We start from the raw sequence: 19,001 nt of genomic DNA on the forward strand, positions 1-19,001 counted from the left end.
TGCATTATGATTCCTGTAGTTTTCTAAGAAATCCCCAAAATTGTAGAATTGCTGTATTGTGACATAGAGCTGAATAAAAATTAGCATTGTCTTGATCTGGGTATAAAATTTAAATTTTTAAGAATGATTGATAGGCTAGGCACAGGAAACACAGTAGTAAATGACACTAGTAATGTAGTGTTTGATAAACACAAAGACTCCAGCTACTGTCATAGGAACTCAGTATTTGACAAAAACTGCTGGGAAAACTGGAAGATAGTATGGCAGAAATTAGACATAGACCAACATCTTACACCTTATACTAAAATAAGGTCAAAATGGATACATGATTTAGACATAAGAGGTGATACCATTGGAAAATTAGAAGAGAAAGGAATAATCTGCCTTTCAGATCATTAGAAAGGAAAACAGCTTATGACCAAACAAGAGATAGAGAATATTATAAAATGCAAAATGGATGATTTTTATTACATTAAATTAAAAAGGTTTTGTACAAACAGAAGCAATGCATCCAAAATTAGAAGGGAGGCAGAAAGCTAGGAAACAATTTTTATGGCTTGTACTTCTGATAAAGGCTTCGTTTCTAAAATATATAGGGAACTAAATCAAATTTGTAAGAATCCAAGTCATTCCCCAATTGAGAAATGGTCAAAGGATATGAACAGGCAGTTTTCTGATGAAGAAACCAAAGCTATCTATTCCCATATGAAAAAATGCTCTAAATCCCTAATGATTAGAGAGATGCAAATAAAAACAACTCTGAGGTACCACCTGACACCTATCAGATTCGCTAAAATGACAAAAAAGGAAAATAATAAATGTTAGAGAAGCTGTGGAAAAATTGGAACCCTAATGTTTTGTTGGTGGAGCTGTGAACTGATCCAACCATTCTGGAGAGCAATTTGGAATTTTTGCCCAAAGGGCTGTGAAGCTGTGCATACCCTTTGACCCAGCAATACCATTTTTGGGTCTTTTTCCCAAAGAGATCATGGAAAGGGGAGAAGGACCCACATGAACAAAGATATTTATAGCTCCTCTTTATGTTGTGGCAAGGAATTGGAAGTTGAGGGGATGCCCATCAATTGGGGAATGGCTGGACAAGTTGTGGTATATGAATGTAATGGAATACTATTGTGCTATAAGAAACGATGAACAGCAGGAGTTCAGAGAAACCTGGAGGGTCTTGCATGGACTGATGATGAGTGAGATGAGCAGAACCAGAAGAACATTGTACACAGTATCATCAATATTGTGTGTTGACCTACTGTGATGGACTATATTCTTCTCACCAATGCAATAGTACAGAAGGCTTCTAGGGAACTCATGATGGAGGAGGCTCTCCAAATCCAGGAAAAAAAAAAAAACTGTGGAGTATAGATGTTGAATGCACCATACTATTTCTTCTGGTTTTGGTGCTGTTGTTTTGTTTTGCTTTGTTTGTTTTTTGGTTGGGTTTTTTTTTTTTGGTGAGGCAATTGGGGTTAAGTGACTTGCCCAGGGTCACACAGCTAGTAAATGTCAAGTGTCTGAGGCCGGATTTGAACTCAGGTCCTCCTGATTCCAGAGCCAGTGCTCTATCCACTGTGTTACCTAGCTGCCCCAGGTGCTGTTGTTTTTCTATTTTGAGGCTTTTCCTCATTGCTCTGATTTTTCTCTTATAACATGACTAATGCAGAAATATGTTTAATGTTATTTTATATATACACACACACACACACACACACACATAAAACCTATATCAGATTACCTTCTGTCTAGTGGAGGCAGAGGGAGTGGAGGGAGGGAGAAAAATCTGAAATTGGAAAGCCTGTATAAACAAAAGTTGAGAACCATCTTTACATGTAATGGGGAAAAAAATAAAATGCTTTATTTAAAAAAAAAGAATGATTGATAGAATTGATTAGAAGTATGTTTTCCATAACCCACTTGTTCATCAAATGAACATCTTTGATAAATTCATCAGTTATAAATAAGGTATTTTCAGTCGAAATTATATGACACTCTTTTTAATCCCCCAGACTATGTTGTTCAATGTGTCCTTCTTTTAAAGTTATTTTATTGCATTTAATTTAAGATTGAAAAAAACATCCTTTTCCATCCATATCTCAGGGTGGTAGTTGACATCAATTTCTTCAATACCCAGAGCAGCCATTGAAGTACAAGGTTGGCTCAGTTTCCACAGCAAAGGAAGAATTCAATTGCTTTCCTGGAGTCCTTGAAAGTAGAGTTATATTTCCTGCTGTTTTCTGAGTTTAACAGGAGCCCAGCCTCACTGTCAGAATATATACTGTCTCTCTAGTATCAATAAACATACCAGATAGAGGAAAGCTATTACTACAAAATGTCCCTAACAAAAAGCCCATTTTAGATAGCACTGGAACACACAATTATATGAAGTCAAGAGGACCAAAACACAAATGAAATCAAAGTGAATACAAATACTATACTATAGAGGCCCGTGGCATAATATACAACAGACAAATGAAAGGATTTTCCAAAAGAGTCACAATAAGCCAGAATAACTGTCACTTTGTGCCAAAACCATCCCTCAAACCTCAAGTTCCTAAGAGAAGGCAAAGAGGAAATGTGCAACCAGAGATTAAGGAAAGTAGGAATGAATATCATTTTTGTGAGCCAGTGGAATGCAACGTAGTATCAAAGGAATCATGAAATGAAATGTAGCATATAGAACAAGGTAGTCAATTTCCCTACTGTACTCTGCCCAAGCTATATCTGGAGTATTGAGTTCAGCTCTTGGTGAAGAAATTGATGAAGGTAATTTGTCAGTAGAATTCCTTAGTCAGTCAGTGAATATACATTTAATAAGCACCCACTATGTTTCAGACAATATGTTAAGCACTGAAGATACAAAGAAATACAAAAAATAGTCTTTGACCCCTCACAAACTATTAGGGGAGATAATATGCAAATAACTATTTACTAACCAACCAAATGAAGGATAAATTGGAACTGAGCAACAGAGGGAAGGCACTAAAATTAAGTGGAATTGGCAAAGGCTTCCTGCAGAAAATAGGATTTTAACTGGAACTTGAAGGAAGCCTAGGTGGCAGAGATAAAGCGGTACATTTAAAGCTTGAGAAACAGCTAGAGAAAATGCTTGTAGCCAAAACATAGAGTGCCTTATTAGAGGAACAGCAAGGAAGCCAGTGTCACTCAATCACAGTCTATGGGGAAGGAGGCAAAATGTGTTCTAATGTGGCAAAGAGGGAGTAGAATATAAAGTGATTAGAACACCAAAAAGAAGAATTTATATTTGATCCTGGAGATTATAGGAACCATTGGAGCTTATTGAGTAGGAGGGTGACATGGTCTGACACGTAATTTAGGAAAATTACTTTAGCAGCTGAGTAAAGGATGGACTAAAGTGGGATAGACTAGTGACTAGCAACAGATAGGCTAAAGGAGTGAGAGATAGGGAAAAGCTGAAGATGATACCTGGATTGCTGGCCTGGAGGACTGGAAGAATCGGGAAGTTTGGAAGTTAGGAGAGTTTGCAAAGGAAATGAGATCAGCTTTGGACATATAGGGTTTAGGATTTCTATGTGACATTCATTCAAGATGTCTAGCAGTCAGTTGAGAGATGCAATAGTAGAGATTAGGAGTGAGGTTTCAGCTGTAAAAATAGATGTGAAGATCTTTAGCATAGGCATCATAATTGAATTCATGGATTGGATAAAGTTATGAAGTAAAACAGTTTAGAAGGAGAAAAGAAGCATCTTAGGGCAGGGCTTTATGGGACACTCAAAATTAGCAGTGATGATGAGTAAGAAGATCCAGAAAAGGAGACCGAGGAGTACTCAAGTACATAAGAGGAGAAACAAGAGAAAATAGTGTCATGAAAGAGAGAAAGAGAGTGTCAGGGAGAAGATGGTGATTGACAATATCAAAGACTGTAGAGAGATCAAGAAAAATGGAAATTGAAAAAACTCTATTGGATCTAGTAAGTTTGAGATCACTGGTAATTTTGGAGAGAACATTTTTGATTCAATATATGGTCAGAAGCCATATTTTAAGAGTTAAGAGGAAAATGAGAAGAAATGAAGTGGAAGCACCTGTTGTAGATAGTTTTCTCCAGCAAGTTAGCCACTAAAGCCTGGAGTTATATGGAACAATAGTTAGGAGGCATGGAAATATCAAGTGAGATTTTTTTGAGGATGGAGAAGACATATATGTTACTGTATATAATAAGGAAGCAGCCATAGACAAGAAGAAACTGAAAGTAGCAAGAGAGTGGAGAATACTAGAGAAAGCAATCTGATGGAGGAGATGGGATGGAAGATCACTTCTATAAGGAGAAGGGTTTACTTACAAAAGGAAAAGGGAGATGGGTGAGATGGGGGTGAAGGAGAAGATAGTGACAAAAGCTCTCTGAGTGATATGAGATGCAGAAGAAGGAAGAAGAAACTCTTGGCAAATGGCATTATTTGTTTTCTGTGAAATATGGGAGAAGGTTCTCAGTTGAAAGGGTGAGGAGAGGAAAAGACATGGGAGATATAAGGAGAGGTGAAAAAGTTTGGAAGAGCTGCTACAGTGAGTAGGATAATAATGTTTAGGTAAGGGTAATAGAGAGGGATTAGGAAGGTGTAAAAGAATGGCCTAAGAGCAGTGAGGGTCCAGTGGAGAGTACAAAACAGAAACTTTTAGTGGACCATGTCAGAACAGTTGCATGATATTCTGTACTTTTATTCAGCAACATATGTGTAAGAGTGAAAGCAGCAGATGATGAAAGTGATCTAAGGATAAGGATTAGCAGGGCACAATAGGTGATTTGCTAAGAGGGCAAAGGTCTCAAGAAAAAAGGAATGTTTAGAGTTGAACTGGTTCTCCAAAGGGTCAAGATGAGTAAAGGAAGGGACTGTGGCTTTTATAAGGGTGATGGTCTAGTATCGAACTAAGGAGTGAAAGGATTGAATATCATGGTATAAATGAAAATCAGGTTTTTATATTGGGCGACAAGAGAGGTAGAAAGGCAAAAGAGATAGTAGACAATGTCTCTGGAAAGAACAGACATATTCTTTTTGCTTCTAATGGGAGTATTGGGTAGCAAAGTTAGGTTTAATAGTCTACAAGAAAAGATTTCCCAGGAAATAATATCTCTCCCAAAAGAGAAAGGGCTGTTTTGGAAATGAATGTTTCCTTCTTCATTTAAGTTCTTTAAGGAGCAGCTTGACAACCATATTTCAGTCATGTAATAGAGGGATTTTTAAGAAAGATCTTTTCTGCATGAAATAGTAAATAAGAATAAAAGTCTGGCATGTGCCATGAACAATGGGTATATGTTAAAATTTCATTTGTCTTAAATTTTGATACCTAGTCCTCAAAGTGAAAGCAAATTTATAGAAATTAGATCCTTATATATACCTATTATTCACATCAGCTGAGTCTTCATTTATCTCTTCTGAATAGCTATACTGAAGAGAACGTTTTCTTCTAAATTCCTGGGAGAATGCTCTGAACTGTCCTCTTGTTCCACAGTCTGTGAAAAAGAAGAGCCTATGTTAATGCCAGGGAAGAACTAATAATTAGCACACTGACCAAATTCTCAAATGCTATCTCTTTGTCTGAAATAGAGATCTTTTAAGAAAACAGAAAGGGGGAATTTATACAATCCTTGTTCCCTGATGTCAATACCCAACAAAGCGCAGGATACCTTTTCCATGCACAGATTCAAGATGTCAAATATTTGTCCTGTACTGTGCCAACTCAAGCCTGATCCCTGACAGTTTTATTCCAAATTCAAAGTAAAAGTACCTTCATTTTCATCCATTCCTCAGGAGAGATTTTTCACTCATAACATCCACTCATGAGTTTATTTTATTTTCCCTTGGACTGAAAATTGGCTGTATATGTAACCCTTTAGTTTTTAAGATTATGACAATAGATCTTAATTGTACCGATGAGAAAAGTTTGTTTTTAGAAGAAATCTTTGTCTAAAAAAATCCATTTTCCTACCCCAAGCAGCATAATGAGGATTTAACAATTAAATGTTCAATTGTCATTTTAAAAGTTTTTTTTTATTTCTTTAGAGATGGCAGATGGACTGTAAATAATCAAATTTTGCCTCTGGGAGGATAATTCAATACTTTGGAAACTCATGTGGGAAGTATCTCCAGAGAAATATTTTATTCTATAACTAAACTCAATTGTATCAGTCTTATTTTGATGTATTGACTATATCACATTTTGAGTGCAAGTCATGGTTCATACTTTCCATTATCTTTAAAGGGTTACTTAGAGTCTTTTCTATTGGTGTTATATATTTATCTTCACCTTGATTTGCACAAGATTTCCAAGAAAGGCATTCTGTAATAGCAGTACAGAAGAGAGGAAGAGCTCCTTATGGCATGATATTAAATATAGTAACTAGATTCAAAGGCAGGACTGAAAACCGTTATGGTTTAATTGTCATGTTAAGGATTTCTTGGGGCTGTTACAATCTGAGTTTTTCAGAAATACTTTGAAGGGAATTTCTAAGTCAGAATGGAACAGCAGCAACATCATGAAATATTATGGTAATAAGATTAGTCACTTATGGAAGAAATTAAATTTTCATTAGCCTACAAACAGAAGCACAATTTACTTGAACAAAAGTCATGAGTAAACATAAATATATTTACATATGATATAAAATACACTGTATTTAAAATGACTTGAAGCTTTAAAAAGAGAAGTTAATGTGAAATATACAGCTGGAAATTACAAAACCAGATGGTTGCATAAATCCCAGAGGAAAATATACATCTGTTTGTGGTTTGTGAAACTCTTTTTATTTGAAGGAGGATTTATCTGATTAAGTGGCATGGGGGTTTAGCATGGGACTTGTTTTATTTTAGCACATGGGCTTACATTATATATGAGGAGTCATTTTTCACTTCTGATAAAAAATGAATTGGTACATGATTTGCCAAGCAGATATACCAATTGTGAGATTTTGACAGAACCAAAGGAAGAAGTGATGAGGAATAATGGCTATACTTAAGAAGAGTATTAAATTAAATGTGTTTGTATTGTCTTAGTAGTGTATGCAAAGACTCCATTGATTAGATGTTGGGGAAAATGATTTTGGAATTAAACAATAACCTGCAGGGATTGTTGCTTCTTAGCTTTCTCCTCGAGGGTGGTAATTCTATGATTAAAGGATGTCCAAATAGAACAATGGATCTGTTTATTATCAAGAAAGAGATGATCATTAGGAAGGTGTATGAAATAAAAATGGCTATGGGGAAGAAAGCAGTTACTGGTTATAAAACCAGTTGTGGAGAGAGAGAACGAAGGAAAATGCTTACAAAACAAATGTATTTTGGCCAAAATAAACCAACATTTTAGAATCTGAATCATCCATGCTAATTTTTTAAAAATGTGAAATCATTTTAATGAGAAATGAAAAATAAAAGACAAACCAGTAAATCCCAGTGAAGATGTGAGGACTACAGTTTCTTGAATAAATTCAATAATATCCTCTTATCTTACCTTCTTTGACACTAACAAATTTTGGTTCTGCTGCTCCTTTTACTAATCTTTCAGCATTCCATTTATTAGTTGCCACCATCCCATAATTCCTTTGTTCAGAAATCATACAAATGCATTTTTTGAACATTTTCTTTCTGAAAGAAACCTTTGAATCCTCAGTGTTCCATGCTAGACCTTATAGGCTTCTTATTCTACCCAATTCATTTTGTTTTCATGCAGAACCCAGACTTTCCTACTCAGTACTTTAATGTACCTGCATGTTCACCAGTGTGGCTGTTTCCTCCAATGATGGGTATTGCAATAAGTTTTTGCCTTCTCAACCAGTGTAACTCTTGTCCACATGCTCCCACACAAATCCTCAATAATATATAAATAGTATTCCCTCAGCAATTTACATCTTTATAGTCATTCCAATTGATTGGAATGGAAATCATAGTATCCTGATGCGCTATTTGTTAACTGCTTAAAAGCACAGTTGAATCAGTAGAGCAAGACTTCAGATTCTCCTCCAATAAAATGTCTTCCACAATTATGTTAAGGTCACAGAAGTTTCCTTAAAAACTGAAACAACTGAGATAACTTTGCTTATTGATCCTCCATCATCAAAGTGGACACAGAATACTTAAGACAGATGCTTGTCAAAATTGGTTGATGCTGTCAAGAAAGAAGTCTGGTGTAAAGCTCAAGTCAAAGAAAGATTCCTGATAGTGAGGACTTTCTCTTGTTCTCTTGACATTACATAAGCATATAGCTTATTCATCTGTTTTCCCTTTATTTAAATATGTGACTGACTTACTTTTTATGGCTCTACAGTACTTTTAGGCAGCTAGTTGTTGCAAAGCATAGAAAGCAGGACCAGGAATTCCTAAGACTTTTGTTCAAGTCTAGCCTCAGTCATTTATCAGCTATGTGACCATGGGCAAGTCACTTAATCTCTCTCTGCCTCAGTTTCATCATTTGATAAACTGGAATAATAAAAAGAGCACATGGATTCCAGGTTGAGAGGATAAAATGAGATGAATTTTTGCAAACCTCAAAGCATTCTATAAATGCTGTCTATTATGATCACTATTATTATCTATTTAACAACATTTTTTCTACCACTTCTGTTATTCCATTCATTGCTAATATGCCATAACCTACTTTGATATAGTAGAAATACAGGTCAATAGGTTTTAATGTATTTTGAACAAATTTTTTGTTGTGATAACGTCCATACATTTTTTTAAATGTTAGACATTTCCAGCTATTGCCCTTGCCTCACACATCCATAGAGGTAGGGAGAACCTGACTGGAATTCTCAATGGTAAAAACTTAAGAAATGAGAATATCTGTGATAATGTGTTTTCTGAGGCTAAAATTTTCCACTTTTATAATGCATACACTCACATATGTATATTAAAATAACATGAGAAATGCACATATATAGATAGATAATGATAAGAAGTACAGTACATATAATGAGAAATATATAGTATGTAATAATAAGGATTGCACTATATTCATGACAATATTTGGTAATGATATATATTTCTTGTTGTCATTTTCTTACCATACTTTCCTGTTTGTGGTGGAAATTAGAAAAACCTAGAATTTTCTGACCCCCTGCGCCATCTTGCTAGAATCTCAGTCTCACTTGTCATATTTTCAGTAATAATTTAAAACGGATGTTTATAACCTTGGGTCCATGAACTTTTTGAAAAAACAATATTTTTGGTAACTTCATTCCAATATAATTTCAATATAATCTTATGTATTTTGTTTTATATATTTAAAATCAATATCACAAGGAAGACTCCCTAGGCTTTGCTAGACTGTCAAAAGGGTCCATGACACATAAAAAAAAAATTGAGAATCACTATCCTTTGTAATATCCTTGATTTTAATGAGGGAAATCTATTGATAGAGATTATAGCCCCCTCCACACCGTAGTAGTCTTCCTGCATTGCTATGGCAAAACAAAAATGAAAACAGAGATCACTCAGTGACCACATCAATAAGGACATGTTTTTTTCTTTCTTTGTTTCCCCAATGCTTTGTACTATATCTGACAAAATAAGTACTTAAAAATGTTTACTGAGTATCTTTCTAGTCTCCTCCTATGCATGCTATAGTTCAGCTACACTGGCCTATTTGTTCCTCATACATGACAGTCAATTTTTCATCTCCATGCCTTTGCACTGGCTACACATACCCTAGGCCTGGAATGCCCTCCTTCTCTTCTTAGATTCCTTGGCTTCCTTCTAGACTCGGAGAACTCCCTCTCCTACCTGAGTGATTGCTGTCTTCAGCTTCTAAAGTTATTTTTTATGTACTCTCAGTATTTTTTCTATGCTTATCTGTGTACATAGTGCTACCTCTCCTATTCATATGCAAGTTTCCTGATGACAGGTGCTGAGGGCAACTTTACAAAATTTTGTTGATTAAATGTTAGTCATGAAGCTTTAATGAGCACTATTTCTAGACAATACTGAACTGGAAATATTATTTTAATGAAAAGACATGCTAAAGAAAATGTACCATAATGAATTGAAGTTCATCTGAATGAAATATTAATTTTTAGTCATAAAGGACACTCCTTTTTTGTGAGGCTATTGGGGTTAAGTGACTTGCCGAGGGTCACACAGCTAGTAAGTGTCAAGTGTCTGAGGCTGGATTTGAACTCAGGTCCTCCTGAATCCAGAGCCCATGCTTTATCCACTGTGCCACCTAGCTGCCCCATAAAGGACACTACTTGAAATCGATGAAGTTCAGTTTAATTTCCAGAACTCTATCTTTAGTCTTCTAGAGAAAGATGACAACTCAAATAATTAAACCCTTTAAATATTATTATCGGTTCCTATGTAAGTAAAGGCAAGATCAGAAGGGGAAAGTATAGATTTTTTCAAAATGAGTGGCAAAGTTCATAATAGTATCTCAACTACTTTAAATTATCAACTAGTAGGGCTTTCAATAACAGACCTATAATTTACGGTTTAGTAAATAGAGATAACATGGCACCATGAGTATGACCTTAGAGTAAAACCTGGGTTCAAGAGTCTCCTCTAACATACATTGACTTTGTGATCCTGGATGAGTCACTTGGCCTCTAGGTGATGAAAGGAAATGCCAAAACTGGAAGTTGCAGAATAAGCTAGCTGCTTATCTGCCTTACCAGAGAGCTTCCTGATCAAGTATTTTTTAAACCAATAAAATCACAGTTCTAATCCCATTGCCCCCATCTCTCCAAAAAAAAATTAATAATGAGTCCATTTTATCACCAAAAGAGAAAGTAACTATGTAATTTGAGGTTAAGAAGTGAACCCAATTGAGCAGAATAATTGGGAAAACAGATCTCTTTGGGAGAATATTAGGATTTTTGGGACTGTATGAGACTATTAAGATACACAAACTACTTGATTCATTAAAGCAGCAATTTACAGTAAAATATCCAAGGGACACAGCCTCAATATATTGTATTTACATGCAGAAAAATGCAATAAGATATTTTCATAATATTGAAAACATTATATTATATTATCTATTATATGATAATAATATTAATAATATAATTTGTAATATATTACCATAGCATGACAATATTATACAAAATAATATACAATGATGGTAATATTATAAGATGCTATTTAAATATTACATGATACCAATATGTAATATAATTTCATTCTAAATGACTCCCTATTGGAGAAAGCCATACTTAAACCAGTTGCTATTGTTGATCAGTAAATAATGCAAAATTAGACTCATTTTATTTCTGATTATTAGTATATAGATCAATTATTTATCATATAAATTATTTACCATAGAGATAGTTTAGGGGTCCTTAAATTAGGGTTTGGTTTATGTGTATTTTAAGGTGACTCTACAGGTAAATTGAATTTTTTGAAGATAACCATAGGGATCTCCAATGTGGGTATTCCCTCAACTGATGCTGAGCTCAACCCAACTAAAACTTTGTTTTTTGACATTCTTGTCCATGTTCTCCAACATAGCTCCAGTTTAGAGAATACCCATGTAAGAGGTCTACCTCTGGGTCTTTTCACATTTTGTGGTTTCTGTCTTGAACAGCCATAATGTTATTTATCTGTTATTCTTCACTCCTGCTAGGTGATTAGCTTTTCTCCTTTTCTAATAATAAATTTCCTCAATAATATTCCTTATATTACTTCTTGCATATTCTTCATCTTTGAAATATACTTCAGTATAACTGGTAGCTCTTCATTTCCTACATTGCTGATTCTTAATCGTGGTGTTTCATCATTTGTAACTATACAAAATCCCCAGGCAAACAGTTGTAGTAAATTTTTTTTTTTAATTTCCTCTTTCTTCCATCATCCATTGCCTTCATTTCTATTCATGTACTGCTAAACAGAGCCAAAGAATGTCACAAAAAATGCTGATTGGGTCCACTACATATTTATGTCACATAATCTTAACTGTGCCATCCCTGGTATGAGATAGATCTTTGATACCTTCCAAATTGATTCACTATACCCCTACCCCTCTCAGCTGAGAACCTTCCCTTATATTGTTGACTGCTCTCTTTTCTTGCTCCTGCTCATCTCTCACCACTCAAATGTCTTTCCCCACAATCTCCTCCTTCAGTAATCTCCAACACAATGAGGTGGCCCTTCCCATTGCCAAGGCAAACACCTTAACATTCACAATTGATCCCATTACATCTAGTATTCTCCAAAAGATAAACCCCTCTCTTTATCATCCCTACACTCACTTTAGTTCCTATCTACTGGCTGTTTCCCTGCTCTTTCTAAACATTTACATGTATCCCCTATCATAAAAAAATGAAACAACCACAGCCTGATCCAACTAACCCTGTCAGTTACTGTCCTATATCTCTCCTCTACTTTGTGGCTAAATTCCTTGAGAAAGTCATTATTATGTACCAACACTTTTTTCTTCTCTGGCTCTATTCTAAATCCTCAGAAATCTGGCTTCCAATCTCATCATTCAACTGAAATTACTCTGTTGAAAGTTACCAATGAGAGAAATTAATATTATAATATGTTAATAACTAATTATTAATTTCTTGTCCACCCTTTTACTTTTATTTCTGTTTAGGCCCAACTCCTGAAAAGATCTATCAGTCTCTGAAAGGCAACACAAAGTGATAAGATTGCTCCTTGCCCCCAAAATACATGCTTTAATTAGGTTGGGCAGGACCCCACCCAATTGGGAAATTTCTGTTTAAAGTATAAATAGAATCCAGTATAGGCAAACCTTTGCCTGGTGGAGGAACCCCCAGTCCTAGATACTCTCCATTTGAATTTAGGGCAACCCAGCTCATGGAGAAAACTAGCTAAAGAAATCTGAATGGAAATGGCCTTCTCTGCCCAGATGCCTTGAGCTTGCTCTCATGATCAAGCTTCATTTTCAGCAAAAAGAGCTGAAGACTTTTAGTCTGCCACCTCATTAAATATCCACTTGTCAAGGGAATTTCCTCTCAGAAGAGAGTTAGGATATTTCAGAACCTCCTTTTGCATTTTTGATTACTGTGAGAAACCACTGACCATGAATTTATTGATTACAGACTAGACTAATTAATAAATGATCAATTACCCAGAAATCCTTTCTCTTGGGGTTTTCATTGGTCATGCCAGTGATTTGTTAATTGCCAAATCTAATGGCCTGTTCTGAATACTCATTCTGTTTGACCTCTCTGGAGTGTTTGACACTGCTGAAACCCCTCTTGTCCTTAACCTCTTCTCTATAAATTTTGATGATACAGTTCTCTCTTGGTTTACCCACTATGGCTAACCATACCTTCCTTGCAGCATCTTATGTATGTTCACTATGACTATCCTTCAAAGATCTGGCCCTTTCCTCTGTACTAACTCTTTTAATGATATCATCTATTCCATGGGCTTTATTATCTTCTCTTTGCAGACTATCCTATGATCTATTTATCTAACCCTTATTTATCTTGATTTCTAGTCTCACATTATCAAATCCCTACTGAATATTTCTTTTTTTAATCATAAAAGTATTTTATTATTTTCTAGTTACATGTAGAGATAGTTTTCAACATTTATTCTTATAAGATTTCTAGTTTCAAATTTCCCCCCTCCCTTGCCCCTCCACAAGACAGCAAGCAATCTGATATAGGTTTTATATATATATATATATACACACACACACACACACACACACACACACATATATACATATATATGTATATATATACACACAATCACATTAAACATGATTCTGCATTAGTCTTGCTGTGAAAGAAGAATCAGAGCAAAAGGGAAAAACCTCAAAAAAGAAAAAAGTAGAAATAATATGGATCAATCTACATCTATATTCCACAGCTCTTTTTTTCTGGATTTGGAGAGCATTTTCTATTGAGTCCTTTGGAACTATCTTGGAACATTGTATAGCTGAGAAAATTCAAGTCTATCACAGTTGATCAACACACAATGTTGATGATACTGTGCACAATGTTCTCCTGGTTCTGCTCATCTCACTAAGCATCAGTTCATATAAGTCCGTCCTGGTTTCTCTGAAATCTGCCTGCTAATTGTTCCTTACAGCACAATAGTATTCCATTACATGCAAATACCACAACTATTTCAGTCATTCCCTAATTGATGGGCATCCCCTCAATTTCCAATTCCTTGCCACCACAAAAAGAACAGCTATAAATATTTTTGTACACGTGGGTCATTTTCACTTTCTTATGACCTCTTTGGGAAAAAGACCCAATAGTGGTATTTCTGGGTCAAAGGGTATCAACAGCTTTATAGCCCTTTGGTCAAAGTTCCAAATTGCTCTCCAGAATGGTTGGATGAGTTCACAGCTCCAACAACAACGCATTAGTGTTCCAATTTTTCCACAGCTTCTCCAACATTTATTATTTTCCTTTTTGTCACATTAGCCAATCTGATAGGCATCAGGTGGTACCTCGGAGTTGTTTTAATTTTCATTTCTCTAATTAATAGTGATTTAGAGAATTTTTTAATATGGCAATAGATACCTTTGATTTCTTCATCAGAAAACTGCCTGTTCATATCCTTTGACCATTTCTCAATTGGAGAATGACTTGGGTTCTTATAAATTTGATTTAGTTTCCTATATATTTTAGAAATGAGGCCTTTATCAGAAGTACTGGCTATAAAAATTGTTTCCCAGCTTTCTGCCTCCCTTCTAATTTTGGATGTATTGCTTCTGTTTGTACAAAAATGTTTTAACTTAATGTAATCAAAATCATCCATTTTGTATTTCATAATATTCTCTATCTCTTCTTTGGTCATAAACTGTTCTCCTTTCCATAAATCTAAAAGGTAAACCATTCCTTCCTCTCCTAATTTACCTATGGTATCTATCACTTTTTATGTCTAAATCATGTACCCATTTTGACCTTATTTTAGTATAAGGTGAAAGACGTTGGTCTATGCCTAGTTTCTGCCATGCTATCTTCCAGTTTTCCCAGAAGTTTTTCTCAAATACTGAGTTCCTATCCCAGAAGCTGGAATCTTTGGTTTTATCAAACAGTATATTACGAAAGTCATTTACTACTGTGTCTCCTATGCGTAGCCTATTTCATTGATCCTCCACACTATTTCTTAGCCAGTCCCAAATAGTTTTGATGACTGCTGCTTTATAGTAAAGCTTCAGATTGAGTACAGCTAGCCCACCTTTCTGTGCATTTTTATTAGTTTCATTGATATTCTTGACCTGTTGTTCTTCCAGATGAATTTTGTTATTTTTCTAGCTCTATAAAATAATTTTAGGTAGTCTGATTGGCATGGCAGTGAATAAGTAAATTAATTTAAGTAGAATTGTCATTTTTTATTATATTAACTCTGCCTACCTATGAGCAATTGATATTTTTCTAATTATTTAGATCTGAGATGATTTGTGTGAAAAGTGTTTTGTAATTGTATTGATATAGTACCTGGGTTTTTCTTGGCAAGTAAACTCCCAAGTCTACCATTACTTTAAATGGAATCTCTCTTTCTATCTCTTGCTGCTGGACTTTTTTGGTCCTGTATAGAAATGCTGATGATTTATGTGGATTTATTTTATATCCTGCTACTTTGCTAAAGTTAATTCTTTCAAGTAGTTTTTTGGTTGATTCTCTACGTTTCTTTAAGTATACCATCATATCATCTGCAAAGTGATAGTTTTGTTTAATCCTTGCCTATTCCCCTGATCTTATTGAGAATGCCTCTAATTTATCCCCATTACACATAATATTTGCTGATGATTTTAGGTAGATAATGCTTTTTTTTTTTTAGTGAGGCAATTGGGGTTAAGTGACTTGCCTAGGGTCACACAGCTAGTAAGAGTTAAGTGCCTGAGGCCAGATTTGAACTCAGGTGCTCCTGACTCCAGGGCCAGTGCTCTATTCACTGTGCCATCTATCTGCCCCAATAATGCTTATTATTTTAAGGAAAGTTCCACCTATTCCTATGCTCTCTAGTATTTTTTTATTATGAATGAGTGCTGAATTTTTTGAAAAGCTTTCTGTGCATCTATTGAAACAATTATATGATTTTGATTAGTTTTATTATTGATGTGGTTGATTATGTTGATGGTTTTCCTAATGTTGAACCAGCCTGCATTCCTGGCATAAATCCTACCTGGTCACAGTGTATTATCCTGGTGATCACTTGCTATAATCTCATTGCTTATATCTTATTTAAGATTTTTGCATCAATATTCATTAGGGAAATTGGTCTTTAATTTTCTTTCTCTGTTTTGGCTCTGCCTGGTTTTTGTATCAACACCATATTTGTGTCATAAAATGAATTTGGTAGAACTCCTTCATTTATTTTCCCAAATAATGTGTATAGCATTGGAATTAATTGTTCTTTAAATGTTTGATACAATTCACTTGTAAACCCATCTGACCCTGTAGATTTTTTCATAGGGAGTTCATTGCTTGCTCAATTTCTTTTTCTAAAATGGGCTTATTTAAGTATTTTATTTCCTCTTCAGTCAACCTGGGCATTTTGTATTTTTTTTCAATCCAATTCATTTAGATTGTCAAATTTATTGACATAGGGGTGGCTAGGTGGCGCAGTGGATAAAGTACCGGCCCTGGAGTCAGGAGTACCTGAGTTCAAATCCGGCCTCAGACACTTAACACTTACTAGCTGTGTGACCCTGGGCAAGTCACTTAACCCCAATTGCCTCACTAAAAAAAAAAAAAATATTTGCATACAGTTGGGCAAAATAGTTCATAATTATTGCTTTAGTTTCTATTTCATTGGTGGTAAAATCATCTGTTTCATTTTTTATAGTGGTAATTTAGTTTTCTTCTTTCTTTCTTTTTTTTTCAGGGCAGTGAGGGTTAAGTGAGTTGCCCAGGGTCACACAACTAGTATCAAGTGTCTGAGTCTGGATTTGAACTCAGGTCCTCCTGAATCCTAAACCAGTGCTTTATCCACTGCGCCACCTAGCTGCCCCTTTCTTTTTTTAAATTAAATTAACCAAAGGTTTATCTATTTTATTCTTTTTTCCATAAAACCAGTTCTTAGTTTTATTGATTAATTCTATAGTTTTCTTGCTTTCAATTTTATTAATTTCTCCTTTGGTTTTCAGCCTACTAAATATTTCTAATTGGCTGTTCTGTAGACAATTTAAATTCAAAATGTCTAAAACTGAATGCATTATTGTTTCTCCCAAGCTCTCCCCTTTTCTCAATTTCCCTTTTACTGTTGAGGGCACCAAGTTCCTCCAAATCACCCCTACTCATGACCTAAATGTCATACTCACCTCTTTACTCCCACTTACTATTTATTTCTGGAAACTATAGTTTAGAAGGGCATTGACAAGCTGGAGAACATCCAGAGGCAGGCACACAGATTGGAGGAAGGCCTTGAGTCCATTTCCTTTAAGGATTAGTCCCTTTGGACTCTAAAATTCTGTAATTCTCCTCAATCCCCACTAAGTTCAGATGTTCATATGACAAATACATTAAAGATTTTCCAGTACTGAAACCTTATTGGAAACTGTTGTATGTCATTGTTTTCCAAACTTTTGAACACTATATAATTATCAGGTATAAATTTTAATGTTTTTATTTGGTTGCTTTTATTCCATTCTTTTCATTTTTTCAATACCATTTAGCTATATGGGCAATCATTGTTTTGTTACTATCTGTTTATATTTAATGTTCTGCATTCTATTGGGCAGTTGGATAAAATGTCTGCTTTTTTTAAGTGACAAAAAGTATTGGAATGTAAACTCAAATTTGATAGGCCAATGAAAACTATTTTTGGGACAAGCTGAGTAAAGGATAGGACTATTAGATGTTGATCATCCAACAGTGATGGTTAATTATGATAATTTTATGGCATGTTTAAAATAATTATTGAATCCAGAGTTATTGTGATTTTATCATCATTCAGTAGATATGCTCAAGGTATCTCTACTAAGTAGCAAGAGAAATCGCACTATGAATATACAGGATATTATAATGGCCAAAACATTCTTTCTTCTCATTAAGAAAAGTCTTAATTTGAGGTAGAAACACCATGGGCATAATGTCTTGTATGGGTCCTCTCCCCACCACCTGAAATCCATAATGTGTATAAATATTATAATTCATTAGTACATAGTTAACACAAAAATTATATCAGATAACAATAAAAAGGATAGTGGTTTTCCTTTCAAATCTCCGTCATATACTGGGAGCATGCCAAGGTTCATGGACACTGACATCATGATGAATAATTTTGTCCACAGTAATTCATGCAGCCATCAACGAGGTTGTACAAGGGTTATAATCAGTAGAAGAAATTGATGTGCCAATAGGATATCACATTTTCTCAAGTACTATGCACACATACACATATGATAAGCAATAATAACTAGTACATATATAACATGATAAGTTTTGCAAAGTGATTTACATGTTATTGCATTTTATCCTCACAACCACCCTGAGAAGTAGGTGTTACTATTTTGCCCATTTTACAGATAAGGAAACTAAGGAAGACAGAGGGTAGGTGACTTGCCCAGGATCACACAGCTAGTTTCTGAGGTAAGATTTGTACTTGGAGATTTTATATATGCATATATATATATATATATATAATATATATGTGTGTGTGTGTGTGTGTGTGTGTGTGTGTGTGTGTCTGTTTTGTCTTACTTTTAAAGTCAAGGAGGCCTTGCCACTGCACATACAATGAAGGAAACAGTTAAATTCAAAACAAGCTTATCTAATTAAAGTTGCCTGATGAGTTTTCAAAGAAGGATTTGTTTTTTACTTCTTTCTATTCAACTTATTACTGACCTTCACAACAGTCTTGCCATACTCTCAAATCAATCTTTGGTATCTCATTGCAGTTCATGTATCCCTGGGGGTATTCTGCTTTTAGGAAGACATCAGCCTGGACCTGCTGTATATTGTCACCATTTTCACAAAGTACACGTGCCAGTGAAGCCTGTTTCAGCTGAGTGACCTGTGCTGGCGTGAATACTCCAGGGTTTTCATACCAAAACCTAGTTGGCAAGCAAGAAAGACATAGTATCATGGA

The 19,001-nt window shown here is 35.0% G+C and overlaps 1 protein-coding gene across 1 annotated transcript in view; it reads right to left on the reverse strand.

Moving 5' to 3' along the window:
- Nucleotides 1-19,001, reverse strand: part of PXDNL (peroxidasin like) — a 574,279-nt gene that overhangs the window by 35,004 nt on the left and 520,274 nt on the right. Inside the window, exons 19-20 of the mRNA XM_043975169.1 lie at nucleotides 18,758-18,966; nucleotides 5,383-5,497 (exon numbers count right to left, since the gene is read on the reverse strand). Coding sequence (XP_043831104.1) covers nucleotides 5,383-5,497; nucleotides 18,758-18,966 — 324 coding nt within the window. The remainder of the gene's footprint in view (nucleotides 1-5,382; nucleotides 5,498-18,757; nucleotides 18,967-19,001) is intronic.

The sequence above is a fragment of the Dromiciops gliroides genome, chromosome 1 (assembly GCF_019393635.1).
Source record: "Dromiciops gliroides isolate mDroGli1 chromosome 1, mDroGli1.pri, whole genome shotgun sequence".
Classification (NCBI taxonomy): Eukaryota; Metazoa; Chordata; class Mammalia; order Microbiotheria; family Microbiotheriidae; genus Dromiciops; species Dromiciops gliroides.